A 15,149-nucleotide genomic window follows, 5' to 3' on the forward strand; every position below is an offset into this window, starting at 1 on the left:
TAGCAACTATAAGGATGGTCTTAGCTATGGATTTACTGCAAGTTAAGTTTAGACCATAATAATTGGCACTAAATTAATTAGGGTCCATTTTGTTTATGTGAGATAATTAAAGGTCTCATTCCTTGCTTCAAAGTACAGAGGAAAACATGAAATTTATTATTATTTTTAATTCAGTGAGTTGTTCTATATAAATACATACATGATAAGTCAGATACATTTAAGGCAAGACAGAAAATGATGATTGAAGAATAAAATAAAGTTACAAACCAAAGCTTTATAACATGACATAAGTATTAAGGCAATTGTTCACATAATCTAGCTAGGCTTAGAAATTATCTGACTTTCTCATTCATTCTTCCCAATGGTTTTAGAAATCAATCTCCATGAATGGAGAGTTCCTGATATTATGCACTTCCATCCAAATTTTCCTCTATTTACGATGGCATTCTAAGTTTAAATGTCTATCAGTTGTCCTTTTCCTCTGCCCTTAAATGTGCATGTAGTGGTAAAGCTACAACTTTGAGCATCTATAGTGATTTTCTAAAACTCATAGGAGGAAATGTTATTATACAGTAAAAGTCCTTTCTGTGAATCAACCAGTCTATAACTGCAATCACAACCTAACTACAATCAGTATGCTGATAGAAGAGAAGAAACACCAAGGCTGTTCCTGTGTGGCTCGATTGCCTTGGCCATCCCATACTTCACCTCTGCCTGTATCTAAGCCCTTCGCTGTAAGACTTGACAGTGTTTCTCACCAAAAAGATCTAGTTTGTTTTGTTATGAGACTCAATGAGAGCAGCAAATTTCTCCTCTCTGACTCCTGCCACCGCCATGGCAGCATTCCTCTGTAGGAATATAAGAGATACATGAAGGAAAGGTAGATCTTCCCAATTGAGGCCATCCTGGATCACTTAGCCCCCCAATGTCCACCAGCTGATTATAGATTCCTTAGTGAACCTAGCAAGATCAGCAGGACCCAGCCCATATCATTAGAACTGCTGGATTCATGAGAAATAATAAATAATTGTTGTTTTAAGCCACCACATTTGGAGTTGCTTATTACTCAGCAAAACCTAACTGATATTATTTTATAAATGGAACTATGGCAAAATGTAAATATTCAGAAATACATAGTAGATATAAGGGCATAGGAGGAGTCAAGGGACCATGAAAAGCTCAAGCCAGTGTGAATGTATGTATGTATTCTGACAGTCTTGGGCAAATTTTTCATATATATATGAAAAAATACATATATATGTGCACATATACACACATGCACACACACATATACATATATAAGTCTTTCTAAATCTTATAAATCTTGCTTTGTAAACTCAGGAACAATGCTGCCAAGAAGAAATTACTTTTAAAAATGTCTTCTGGAAAGATACAGGGGGGAGAGAAACAAAATTCTGAAAGTAATGGCAAGATGGACAAAATTTATGAAAATAACCCTGCAAGGTACTCTTAGTAAATTAAATTCAATTGTGGCAGGGTAGAAAATCAGTGGAATACTAGATTACAAGATAAGAAAGTTAGACAAGAGTGAAATCAACTCTCAGGTATCATAAGAGTCTCTCAAATATAGAGGAGAAAAGGGTTGGCATTGACAGTCACAAGGAGGCAGGGATGTGGGCTGAGAGTGTGGGGAGGAAGACAAGAATTCAGGGTTGGGTGGTGGATGTTGGCATCTTCTTCTAAAGTGTCATCTCACTCTCTTAATGTCCTTTGTCTTGAAGGCTCAGTTCTCATTTATTCATATATTTACACTTGATGTATCTCCCCTACTCTATTTCTACTTGCCTCAGATAGCTATTTCCCCTTTAACTGGTTGCAAAGTGAAATTAAAATTGAAAAGAGTATGCGCGTTGTGTGTGTGCAAATGCATGCATGTGTGTGCCATATTAATATTCTATCTTAAAGCAATTTTTCTAGTTCTCATTAGTAAAAAGTGATGAAAGGGGACAATAAAATTCTTGTTTTTCTTGCATGAGGCTTTTTTTGTTTTTGTTTTTCTGGGCCAAATTGAGTTGGCATTTTACTTTTAAATATAGACTGATTTTTCTTGAAATAGTATACACTCAAAACACTGTATGATAGATGATTTTACCATTTTTTTGACTTTTTAGGCTTTCAGTCTTGATGATGACAATGATGCCAAAGGCAAAATACTTTTTAAATGGAATTGTCCTAATGATTCTTTACAAAGGAAAAGAAATATTGGGCAACAGAAATGTCACGACAGTGTATATACAATATTGTAATGTCCCAGAACTATTCTGTTGGCTCAAGGTAGAAGTATGTATAAAGTCAAGGGTTCTGAATGAACTCCCTCCCTTATTGCACAATTGGGTATAATACTTTTTTTTGACACTAAATAAGCCCATCACTGGCATTTCTTCTGCCCTAAGCATGACCTCCAAAATCTCTGCTTAATCCCCAACCCCCAATCCCTCACTACCTGACTTCTCATAGTGGAAAGCTACCAAAAACAAAAGATCTTAAAACAAATGCAAGTTCATTATGAAATATGATATTATAAATATAGAAAAAGAGAGCAATATACCCACCAAGGTCTCTTACAGCAGCTGCGGTTAGCATGGGATCCGAACTCACAAGGATAGCTGAAAATAATAACCATGGGGTGTGCTTCAAATGTAATTTATTTACAGATGCCAGATACCAAAGAACTAAGATATAATTAACCAAAAAGCCGGGAATTGTAATTAAAAGTATCTGCAAAGAAATTTTACAATTAGAAAAATCAGACTGCTTTTGTAGTCCATTTTAAGAAGAAGATAATCAGGATTATAGGAGATACAGAATCAACCAACACCAACAGTACCCACCAGCAGACACAGGAGTGGGGCCATCTAGCTCACTCTGCTTCAGCTGACTTCCACTTGACCAAAGATGCAGGAGATGGCTTGGCAGAGCTCAGCTGAGACAACCTAAACCCCTTTTATGTCTGTTCTTTTTGATTTCATCTTTTAGTGATTTGTCTGAACTCCATGTGTCTGCATTTGGTTTAAAAGTATAAATTATTCTAATAAATTATTTGCTTCTAATGCAGTTTAGGTAATGGCCTGTATTTATAAAACTGTTTTGATTACTTTGAAAGAAATGTACACCTTACTTATGACTTGGAGTGTTTTTTTCTTGAGGTCTTTCCCTGATACAGTTCAAATCTCGCATGTTAAAAAACTTCGTATGGTTTTTGAATTAGAGTTTAGCTGCTTCTGTGTTTTCTTCTCTGCTTTTATTCTCTTAGATATGAAAGTAGGAAGCTTTAGAACATAGGTATTTAAAACATGACTTTTTTTTAACAATTTCCTTTTACTGGAGCTAATACACTTTCTCATAGCACTCTTGTAGTATTTCAGAGTTAATATTATATCTGGCATGAAGTTATGCGAGTCTGAGTCTCAGAATTACTGTTTTCTTTCATAATTTTTCCCCTGGGCCTTTGATATGCCAGACTATTGCCAAGATATGATTTATTCACTAAATTATGAAGCTGAATTTATTACTCCCATGCCCTTTTATTTCTTCTTTGTTCCCTATTTTGGAAAAAAATATTCTAAAAATTTGAACATAGATAATATGTGGTTCATGAATGAATGACATTACCAAAAAAGAAAGCTTACCTGCCAAAATAACTTTCGAAGCATATATGTATCCATGTCAAATGCAGTAGTAAAGAAAATTACTGGTGCAAATATACGAAAAAGTAAGTCTGGACTCATCCATTGTATGGTGTTTGCGTATCTTTGGACCTAATGTTATACAAATATATCATCTTCTCACTTATTCATCACTATTAGAATAGAAAACATGCTAGGCACTCCTAAATCTAACAGTAGAAAAAGACAATTTTTAAAAGACATATCACACAAAGGAGTAAGTGATCGTATCAAATTCTAGAAACTACAAATCACTGGTCATGGCTTATATAGAAGATGTGTGTGGAAGAATAGAAGGGATAGAGACTGGAAAGTTAATGCAATTCATGCAATAACTAATTAACAATGTTTAACATGAGATATTTAGTTGAAATGTGTAAATTCTATTATAGGTATCCATTCAACATTCACTTATTAGGGAAACACTGAGTACCTACTGTGTTAGGTAATATCCTTGCATTTGGGAGATAATTCTCCATGCATCTCTTGTGTTGCCCATGGCTTATGAATACAGGCATTGATTGTTTTTCTTCCATACTATCTTTTCATGAATGTTGGTATGACTTAGAAGGCAGAGCAAGTGTCTTCCTCCAGAGCAAATGACAGGTTTACTTTACTGTCCAGTGTAATAAACATAGTATCTCCCTCAGAGACATTTATTATATTTAAAGAACAGGTATAGGAAGTACATTGACATGGGTACTAAAAAGTATGCAGCAGATTTTCAGGCGATCAAGATGAAGAAAGAGGTTTCAGGTAGGTGGATAATCAAGCACAAAATTCACAAAGGAGTAAGTGATTGTATCATATTCTAAAAACTACAAATAACTGGCCATGGCTTATATAGAAGATGTGTGTGGAAGAATAGGCAAGGGAGCAAATGAGCTTACTACCCATTATAGGATTCGGGTTCTCTAAGCTTACATTTCTTCTCTTGTGGCCAGATATATAACGCAATGTAGGTGCAGATTTCACCTGGCCCTCTTTTCTTCTTTGGGATTATCGTTCAGGAAACAGGCACAAGAAAGTGTTAACTCTGGTTATTGCTATTGCTGTGGATAATAAAACCCTTTTTCTCTGGTCCAGGAGTCCCATGTCTTTTGCTGGGATCATGAAACTGGCAAGTTAGCTCATTAGCTGGCAAGTAGAGAAAAATCTTAGACACTTCATGGGTCTTAACATTGGTCTCTTCCTTTGAAGGAGTTGCTGACAAATAATAAAGCTTATAGAAGTACTTCAAATTGCATCTGTGTCAAAATCATATGATTATAAAACCTGTTTATGACATGTAAAGTAGTAAACTGCTTCTGGTTCTTACATGAATACATGTTTTGTATAATATTTTTAACATCATTGACTAAATTTGTTTGGGAAAGTCAATCATTTCAGACAAGTTCTCATATCCATTCTGATTGACTAGGGCAGACTGGCAAATTATGGCCCCTTGGCCAAATCTGCACGCTTAAGAGACTAGTTTCTCTTTTAACAGAAATCCTTTAAAACAGTCTTCATTGAGGAAATAGATTAGTTCAATATTACAATATTTTTGCTATTCAAGTCCTGCACCAGCAATACAGAGTCTCCCTGAGCTCCTATGTCATTAGCCATTTTTTTTCCCCAGTTTTCTAAATCTGTTTAACATTCCTTGGCCACTAATACTTTCAGTAGCTGTATGTACTCAGTAGCTGTATGTACTCAGCTTTTGCAGATCTCAGCTAGATCTCAGCTTTTGCAGGCCTGGCTCCTTTTTCTACACACCTGATCTGATGCTATCCACATCACAATCATCTATCAATTGGCAGAACAGTGAGCAGATGAATAATTTCTAAACATTTTAAATGGCATCTCAGCATTTATATGATTCTCAAATAGATAGCATAAAATACTCATTTACAATACACACCTGCAAAGATGTAAAGCTTAATGCTTCAAAAATGCATCCAAGTAAAAATAACATCACAGGGAGAGGAACTGGAAAGTCTTTCAAGTGCAGGTTCAAAAATGCTACAAAAAACATGTTGTTAGTGAAAGGCAGTGAGGTATCTCATTTATAGAACTTTAATGTGACAGGATTTCTTAAAATTGTGAACAATATCTTACAGTTTCACTACTTGTTTTCTTTTTTCATGAGTTTAAAATTGTCCCTTACACTTAGCAGCACACAGAATTAGTGTAACTGTTAATCTACCGGGTTACTGTTTTACCTCTCCTATGATGTATCTCATTCTCATCTCCTTAGAAACTTAACAGACATTATTAGCAATTGTTGTCTCTTGGATTACTACTGAAATATTTATAGTAGTTTTGTACACATCATAAATCAGAGATTAATTTATTTAGCAATCCTGCAATAAAAGGTTAATAAGTAAACTTTAACGTAATCTTCTGGTTCAGAACAATGAGAAACTAGCCCAATTTTAAAAACCAGTTGTGGAATAGTGGGTTTTGCTGCAACTGGTTCATTTTCCTCCTGTTTTCACTCTTTCTGGCACAATTAGCACCATCGTCCTTCTTGTAAGGCCAAGCCTGAAAATTCAAAGCAGAGAGGCAGGACCAAAATTGAGGCGAATCCGGGAACCTGCCAATGGGTTTCTGGGTGCAGTCTCTGAAACTGGAGGATATCCGGAGAAAGGGCTCTCCAATGTGGAGATAACGGGGAAGCTCTTGGCATGGTTGGCTGTAGGTATGTGATACCAGAGCAGCGGGAGTCAAATAGGATACGCTGACTTTTAATTCAAGGAACCCTTTTCTGAAACACTTTGCCACAGTGAAGGAAATAAGGAATTGTACTCTCAGAGATTTTGGGAAAAGATGCATGGGTCTTGGAATATAATTACTCAAAATATGCAGGGAAGGAATACAAGTGAAGAGCGTTTTTCTTACAGAACATCATTTGTCATATTTATTTGATCAAGATGTTGAAGATTTTTATCATAAGGATACAGTTTTAAGCACTAAGAAGAATAAGACATCAGTTTGAAAAGAGGAATATGAATTCTGCTAAAATTGAAACAAGAACAAACATCAAATTTATGTTGACACTTGGGTGGAAAAATGGTGACTTAATTGATGCTTTATGAAAAGTTTATGGAGACAATGCTCCAAAGAGATCAGTTTACAATGGATAATTAGTTTTAAGAAGGGATAAGGTAATGTTGAAGAAGAAGCCCACAGTGGCAGATCATCCACATCAGTTTGTGAGAAAAAAATTATTCTAGTTGATGGCCTAATTGAAGAAAACCAACAATTAACAGCAAAAATGATAGCCAACACCATAGACATCTCAGTTGGTTCACCTTACACAATTCTGACTGGAAAAGTTCAGCAAACTTTACACCTGAGAGGTACAAAAACCATTGCATCCAGATCAGCTACAGAAAACAGCAGAGCTTTCAATGGAAATTTTACATAAATGGGATCATGATCTTGAAGCATTTCATTGAAAACTTGTAACAGGAGAGGAAACATGGCTTTACCAGTGTGATCCTGAAGACAAAGCGCAATTAAAGCAATGGTTATCAAGATGCAGAAGTAGTTCAGTCAAACTACAAGTGGACTGGTTGAGAGCAAAGGTCATGGTAACAGCTTTTGGATACTCAAGGCATTTTGCTTGTTGACTTTCTGTAGTGCCAAAGAATGGTAACAACTGCTTATTATGAGAGTGTTTTGAGAAACTTAGCCAAAGCTTTAGCAGAAAAATGCCAGACAAAGCTTCACCAGAGAGTTATTCACCACAGCAAAGCTCCTGCTCATACCTCTCATCAAACAAGGACAATTTTGTGAGCATTTTGATGGAAATCACTAGGCATCCACCCTATAGTCCCGGTTTGGCACCTTTGGACTTTTTGTTTCCTAATCTTAATACTTTTTTTAAAGGCAGTACATTTTTCTTCAGTTAATAATGAAAAAAAAAAAAAAAAAAGCTGCATTGATGTGGTTAAATTCCCAGAACTCTCTGTTCTTTATGATTGACTAAATAGCTGGTATCATCCCTTACAAAAGTGTCTTGAACTCGATCAAGCTAATGTTTAGAAATATAGCTTATACTTCTATCTTTTCAAGCTAATGTTTAGAAATATAGTTTATACTTTTAATTCCATTTTTCCACAAACTTTTTGAAGTCTCCTTGAATATCCACCCCTTATAGAGGGGAAAAATTCTTGTGACCATTCATGTTAACTTAAATTAATGCTGACTTAATTTTCTGTTATGTAAATATACATAAACATAAAAGTTGATACAAATTTTGTTTATAGCCCTTAACAAACAGATTTGTGAAGTAAATGCATTCAGAAACAAACTAAAACAACATTAATGGAATGGATGCTACTGTTTTACTGAGGTGTAAACATGGTACTGGCTGCTATGAAAAAAGTTACAGTCATGTGCCTTGTGATGATTGTTTTGTCTACAACTTTACTCCTGGCAGACCTCAAGACTGTTGAAATGAGGGGAGGGGATCTGAATCCCCAAAGGAATGTCGACTGGCCATGGAGGCTCCTGCCTGTGATCCTTGCACTTTAGGTGGCCAAAGCAGAAGGATTCCTTGAGGCCAGGAGTTCCAGATTAGTCTTGGCAACAAAATGAGACTCTGTCTCTACAAAAAAATAAAATAATTAACGACGCATGGTGGTGTGTACCTGTGGTCCTAGCTGCTTGGAAGGCTGAGATGGGAGGTTCACTTGCATCCCAGGTGTTGAAGCTGCAGTGATCTGTGATTACTGCCACCACACTGGGCAACAGAGCAAAACCCTATCTCTAAAAAGAAACTAGAATGTCTTTGTGCTATGCAAAGCCTAATTTGAAGAATTCTGCATTAAATTCTCTCCAAACATTTTTCTAACTCCCGTGAGCAGTTCAGTTTTTATTTGATTCAGGATTAGGCTTGGATAGTAGTTAACTAAATTGGATTAAAAGTTAACTGTTTTGTGTACTAATAAGGAGTTTTTCTTTTTTTAGATACAGGCAGTCCTTGCTTTACACAGTTCCAATATGCATAAATATCAGTTACCACAGTTAAGTTAAATAAAACCAGTCCAACAATGTGGTTAATATTTCCATGATCACAGTATTGGGAAAACTTGCATAAATTTTGCTGCTGGCTCTATTCCATCAGCCATTGTGCAAAAAAAAAAAAAAAAAAAAAGATGTGCATCATGATCAGTCTTCAATTACATTACTTTTTTCAAAGTTTGTTGGTGATTCATTACTGATCATCAGTTCATGCACAGATAGCAAAGCACAAAGTGGATAGTAGTGTTGCTTCCTCGACCCCAAAGATTAAACTCGTGACCATTTACAAAAATGGATAATCAAAAGAGGTAATTGGTTAGCAAAGAACAGGGCAGCAAAGAAAAGTGATAATGCTGGAAGTGAAATTGGATGTGATTAGATTTGAAAGTGGTGACAGCAAAGCAAAGATAGGTTGAGACTCAGACCTGCATGAAACTGTAATACAAACCTATTTTAAAAGTCTGATAAACGTAAAAAGGTTAAGTTGCTTCAATGTCTTTCAGTTTTAATTGCACTGGGAACAGAAAGCTGCTTGTGGTTGAAATGGAACATTTACTTGTTTTGTTTGAAGATTAATCAAAAACAAATCCCAATCAGTTTGACTAGCATTCAGGCCAAAGTGATAACCTTAGTTACTGCATTCAAAGAAAATGGTAATGAAAAGAAGACTGAAAGAGAATATATTACTACCAGTAAAAGCTGAGTTCATCATTTCAGAAGTCAGCATGAATTGACGTTAAGCTATCTCATGAAGCTGCAAAGCTTCAGATGGAATGTTACAGAAGATATAGCTGACTATGGGAATGTTAACGCTGCTGCCGTTCAAGAGGCAGTTTTAGATATGTAGCCAGGGGAATTTAGTAAAGTCAAATGCAGAGACATGAATTAAGAAAGTGGTGGTGACTTAAAGAACAACCATGTCTCAGGAAGTGATGCCAGCAAAAAACTCCACATTAAAGGAGCTCTCGGATACTTCTTTACATTGAAAATGCGAAGGATAAACTTTTGGAAGCTGACCCAAAGCTAAGAAGGAGTGAGACAATTTGCTAAGGCATAGAAAAGATGCTCACCAGTTAAGTTATATAAGACAAGCACTGTTCAAACTGCTCTTGATAAAAGTATAAAGAAATGTTTTAGTGTTTCAATGTTTCTCATATTTTAAATTACTAAAATTTAGTATACTAAATAAATATTAGTTTTACATTATTAGAAGAAAATACAATTTTTAAATTTATTTTTATTTATTTATTTATTTATTTTTTAGATGAAGTCTTTGCTCTGTCACCCAGGCTGGAGTGCAGTGGCGCAATCTTGGCTCACTGCAAGCTGCGCCTCCCCCGGGTTCACGCCATTCTCCTGCCTCAGCCTCCGGAGCAGCTGGGACTACAGGCGCCGACCACCACGCCCGGCTAATTTTTTGTATTTTTAGTAGAGACGGGGTTTCACCGTGTTAGCCAGGATGGTCTCGATCTCCTGAAAAATATTTATAGACAACAGCAGGAGAGGTTTCTTTTGTTTTGAGAGAGTGTGCTGCTATATCACCAAGGCTGGAGAGCAGAGGTCTCACCTCTGCTCACTGCAACCTTCGCCTCCGGGGCTGGAGCGATCCTCCCACCTCAACCCCCCAAGTAGCTGGGACCATAGGTGTGCACCACCACTCCAGGCTAATTTTTTTTGTGTTTTTAGTAGAGACAGGATTTTGCCATGTTGCCCAGGGCAGTCCTGAGCTCCTGAGCTCAAGCAATCTGCCCACCTCCGCCTCCTACAGTGCTGGGATTACAGGCATCAGCCGCCGTGCCCAGCCAGGAGAGTTTTTAATCTAGCAAACTTAAAAGTTACAGAACAACCACAAATTTTTGCAAAGATTAAGATTACATTGCATAATTTCAGCTTGCATGCTCAAAGCCAGGACTCCTTGAGTGTAAAACAAGCTAGGGAGCCTGCATATTTAACCAGATGTAAATATGCACATCAAGTCTACAAACAGCTATATTTTTCCTTCTGGCATTCAGTTATAATTTAACATTTACTTTTTTCTTTTTGAGATAGGATCCTGCTCTGTCACCCAGGCTGGAGTGCAGTGGCATGATCTTGGCTCACTGCAATATCCGCCTCCTGGCTCAAGCAGTCCTCCTACCTCAGCCTCCTGAGTAGGTGGGACTGCTGGTGCGTGCTAACACGTGCAGCCAATTTTTGGTTGTTGTTGAGATGAGGTTTTGCCATGTTCGTGGGACTGGTCTTGAACTACTGGACTCAAGTGATCTGGCCATCTCAGCCTGCCAAAGCGTTAGTATTACAGGTGTGAACCACTGCATCTGGCCTGACATTTAGTTTTCATGTTGCTTTTATGTGTTGCTATATCAAAAGCTTTGAAATAAAATTTTATAATACTGTGAAAAAAAAAAACCAGTGTCTTATTACACATTAAAAAGCCCATAACAAATATTTAACTTTGTGTATTATTGTTATAAAAGTGCAATAAGTAATATCATAACATTTGCTTTCATTTAATTTTTTTCTGTTTCTTTGTAATACAGTCCCTAATCAGGTCAAAGAAAGTGCAAAAAGTGTTTTCTTTTTGTTTATACCATGCTGTTTTCTTCTCAAAATAGCAGGCATAATTTATAACTTGGACAAAACCTATGGAACACCCTGCCCTAACCCGTGATTTTCTACCTGTTTTCTTCAATTGTCTCCTTCACTGAAATCTAACCCTGACATAGCAAGTAAGAAGGTATGAATGAACACTTTGAACCCAATAGGGTGAATGTTATGAAAATCAGATTCTACATGTCTCTCCATAGGAGCAAATTATTATTGGATTCATTTGATTGAAAATATTGATATAAAGATACAAGTTTGAGGACAAAATTATATCCTATGACTTCTACTTTCCTTAATTCTGTATGGTAGCATTTATAAGATGTACCTGAAGAATAAACTCAGATAAAGAGAGAGTGATACTTACCTCCAATGCTGCTGATCAAAGACAATGTTAGAATGATTTCAGGGAGGTCATCAGGAGCACTGAAAAGTAAACTCCTTAAATATTCCAGCCACGTGCTAGAAACATTTTTCTGAAGATTGATGTTAGAAACAATCTCTGTATCATCACCCATCTTGTCATTTTTCACAGTCCATCTGAATCTAAGAAACATAAGATTTGCCTTCTTGGTGGCCTTGTAATAATTTTCTAAAAAAGAAAAAAAGCCCTGTTCTCTTTTAATTATTTCTAGTGATTTCTCATGGTCTCCCAAATTTAGGGATGCCTCTCCCTTATATGATGCTTCCAAGTTAATGTAATAAAAAAGTCAGAACTCCAAGTGATAGAGACTACCAGTGTTACCTTATGTTTACTTATAATGCCAAGCACTACTCAGTTGTTACCCATCCTGAATCCATCCAACTGTCTGAAAGAAGGATTCTCCATCTAACCTTTCACACTCAGCAATGTGGTCATTGGAACCACAAGCTGGTGCAGGTTACTTAGTTCCGTGGATGGACAACAAAGGGTTTTGTCCTCAGATTATCTAAGCCTCTGGAAGCATGTTCTGACAGCTATTTCAAAGTAGGAGGGAAACCCGGGAAGAATATTTGGATCTCTTTTGTTGTTTTATCCAGACAGAAATTAATAAATCATGATGATGTCCAATCACAGCCTCCTTTAATCTCATTTGGGACACTGACAGGCCAGGTGTTCTCTAAATTTATATGTGTATATAGCAACCAAGAATGTAAGAAAAATATTAAAACCAAAAAAACTTTCTTAAATCAGGGAAATTGTTATATGTTCTATTTCTTTGTTACTTCTTGGAAGAGGAACAAGAGGGGCCTTGATAAGAGTTTGAAGCAATAGACAGTTAACCACAATCAGGTAATCTCGTCTGCTTCCCAGGGAAAGGAAAGTTTTACATCAAAGGCCTTACATTTCACCCAGGATATTATGATTCTATCTCTCATAATGGTAGCTTGACATTTTTTAGTGCCTTCTATCAGCATCTCATATGGCTGCCTTGATAAGAAATTATAATTCCTGGCTGGGGGTGGTGGCTCACGTCTGTAATCCCAACACTTTGGGAGGCTGAGACAGGCAGATCACAAGGTCAGGAGATTGAGACCATCCTGACTACAGTGAAACTCAGTCTCTACTAAAAATACAAAAAATTAGCCGGGTATGGTGGCAGGAGCCTGTAGTCCCAGCTACCTGGGAGGCTGAGGCAGGAGAATGGCATGAACCTGGGAGGTGGAGCTTGCAGTGAGCCAAGATCACGCCACAGCAGTCTAACCTGGGTGACAGAGCAAGACTCCATCTCAAAAATAAATAAATAAATAAATTATAATTCATCTCATAATCTGGCAATTTGTTTTTCAGTTTCATACATAAATGCACACACACACATCATATACATATATATGTGATATATATGTTTCCTTATATGTTATTTTTTATTATAAAACAATATTTTGAAGGGGAAAATAAATAAATACATGTTTATTGTGAACATTTCTTGAAATAAATATGTAAACAAGTATTTCAAAAGCAGAAAAGAAATGACCCAGAATCATATCATCTAGTGGCTCTTACAGGTTTTATTAGGATTGTTGGGCTCATCCTTTTATGATTATATTTTGTGCTGTCTTCCTCTTATTATTGTATCACCAGCATCAAAAGCCTCATAGGTAACATTCACAAAGGTTGTAACGTATTACCACCAAGGTAAAAGTGCATTCTCTGGCTGGCATAGTGGCCCATGCTTATAATCCCAACATTTTGGGAGGCTAAGATGGGAGGATCCCTTGAGGCCAGGAATTCAAGACCAGACTGGGCAACATAGCAAGCCTCCATTGCCACAGAAAATAAAAAACTTAGCTCAGTGTGGTGTTCACCTATGGTCCTAGCTACTCAGGAGGCTGAGGGGGTGGGGGACACTGTTTTGAGCCCAGGCATTCAAGGCTGCAGTGAACTATGATCAGGCCACTGCATTCCAACCTGGGTGACAGAGCGATATCTTGTCTTTAAAAAAAATTTCAGAATCTGCAGTCAGACTACTTGCATTCATAGGTCTGATGGGCTTCTGCTTGTAGGTTGAAAGACTCAGGGTAACTTACTTCAACACCATTGGCCTCAGTTTTCAAATCTGTATAATTTTCTAGTCTATGTAATTTCTCTCCCTATATTTATTATTTTTTGGAATTACCTAAGGAGCTATAATGATACTGGTGCCTACGTCCTATCTTCAGAGATTCTGATTTAATTCAGTCTGGTTTGCAGTCTGGGCTCTTGAGGTAATTTTAATTTAACCCAGCCAAGGTTAGCAACCACTGTGATTCACTCAATTCAAAGACAACATTGCTCAATATTTAGTCTCAAAGCCAGCTTCTTTTCAGTATTCTTGGTGAGGTTTTGTGAGAAAAGCTGACAATGCCCTTCAGCAAAATGCTACCAGAAATACATCTGTAGTCAACAAGTTTTGTTTATTATTTATTTGCTGCAGTGAAGGAGATGACTCACCATGGGAAACCATGGGGCATATCAGCAAAAGAGTGTTAGAAATAACCTATTAGAGCATCTGCACTTTGTCTGGGTAATTTTGGAAAAGGTCTATGGAAGTCAGGGTTCAGTTTTGATAGGGTGCTGTCAGAAAGTGAGGACAATTCTGTGACTGAGTATTTCAATAAAACTTTACTATCAGGAGGGTGGACTACACCTAAGATAAAGCTGTAAGGGGCACAGAAGCAGCAGTCACTCATTTTAGCTGAGAGGGAGGGTGGTTGGTGTTGTATAGATTGCACAACAACCTTTGTGTCTTATTTTGCTAAGGTTTGGAGTGACTTTGTCTGATGTTGATGCTCTGTGGGATCATTTATGTCAAAGAGAACAACATTGGCCCAGCTATGAGCCTAAGGCCAGCCTGGAGCAACATACTGAGTCCTGTTTCTGAGTATCAGATCACTTCCTGGATTTGGGGGCTGTTTTGGGTTTTGTGTTTGGTTCTTTTCCTTAAAGGATTTCTAAAGTCTTTAACATTATCTAAACATATCAAGAACTGCAGGTAGACCTGAATATCTCGAATGTAATATAAGTGACAGAGAAGAGTGAGCTCAGCTATGTCTCTTAACAGAGATTCTCAACCTTGGCCACACATGGAATCATGTGGCAAGTTTTAGAAAATACTGATGCCTTGGTGCCCACCCTCCAAGATTAATTTAATTCATCTGGGGTGCAGCCTGAGTACTGGGAACTCTAAAAGCTTTCCAGTGATTCTAATGAGCAAACATTGGTTAGAAACACTGCTCCAGGGGAAGCCACTGCCATTAGGAAAGAACATTTTGGTCAGTTGGTAATATTTGCTCTTAACATCAAACCATTGAGAAAAATATTGGCAATGTCACCTCTTAACTTGCCCACTCTTATGCCAAGACTAACCATCCTCGAGTATACAGGCTAGA

At 37.1% G+C, this 15,149-nt stretch overlaps 1 protein-coding gene across 1 annotated transcript in view; it reads right to left on the reverse strand.

The window, feature by feature from the left end:
- SLC9C1 (solute carrier family 9 member C1) overlaps positions 1-13,442 on the reverse strand; it is a 132,777-nt gene extending 119,335 nt beyond the window's left edge. The window contains 6 exon segments of the mRNA XM_023211500.3: positions 2,574-2,739; positions 3,651-3,779; positions 5,590-5,690; positions 11,668-11,731; positions 11,733-11,762; positions 13,410-13,442. Of these exon segments, the coding sequence (XP_023067268.3) occupies positions 2,574-2,739; positions 3,651-3,779; positions 5,590-5,690; positions 11,668-11,731; positions 11,733-11,762; positions 13,410-13,442 (523 nt within the window).
- Between the last annotated feature and the right edge of the window lie 1,707 nt (positions 13,443-15,149).

This window comes from Piliocolobus tephrosceles, chromosome 2 (genome assembly GCF_002776525.5).
Source record: "Piliocolobus tephrosceles isolate RC106 chromosome 2, ASM277652v3, whole genome shotgun sequence".
Lineage (NCBI taxonomy): Eukaryota > Metazoa > Chordata > Mammalia > Primates > Cercopithecidae > Piliocolobus > Piliocolobus tephrosceles.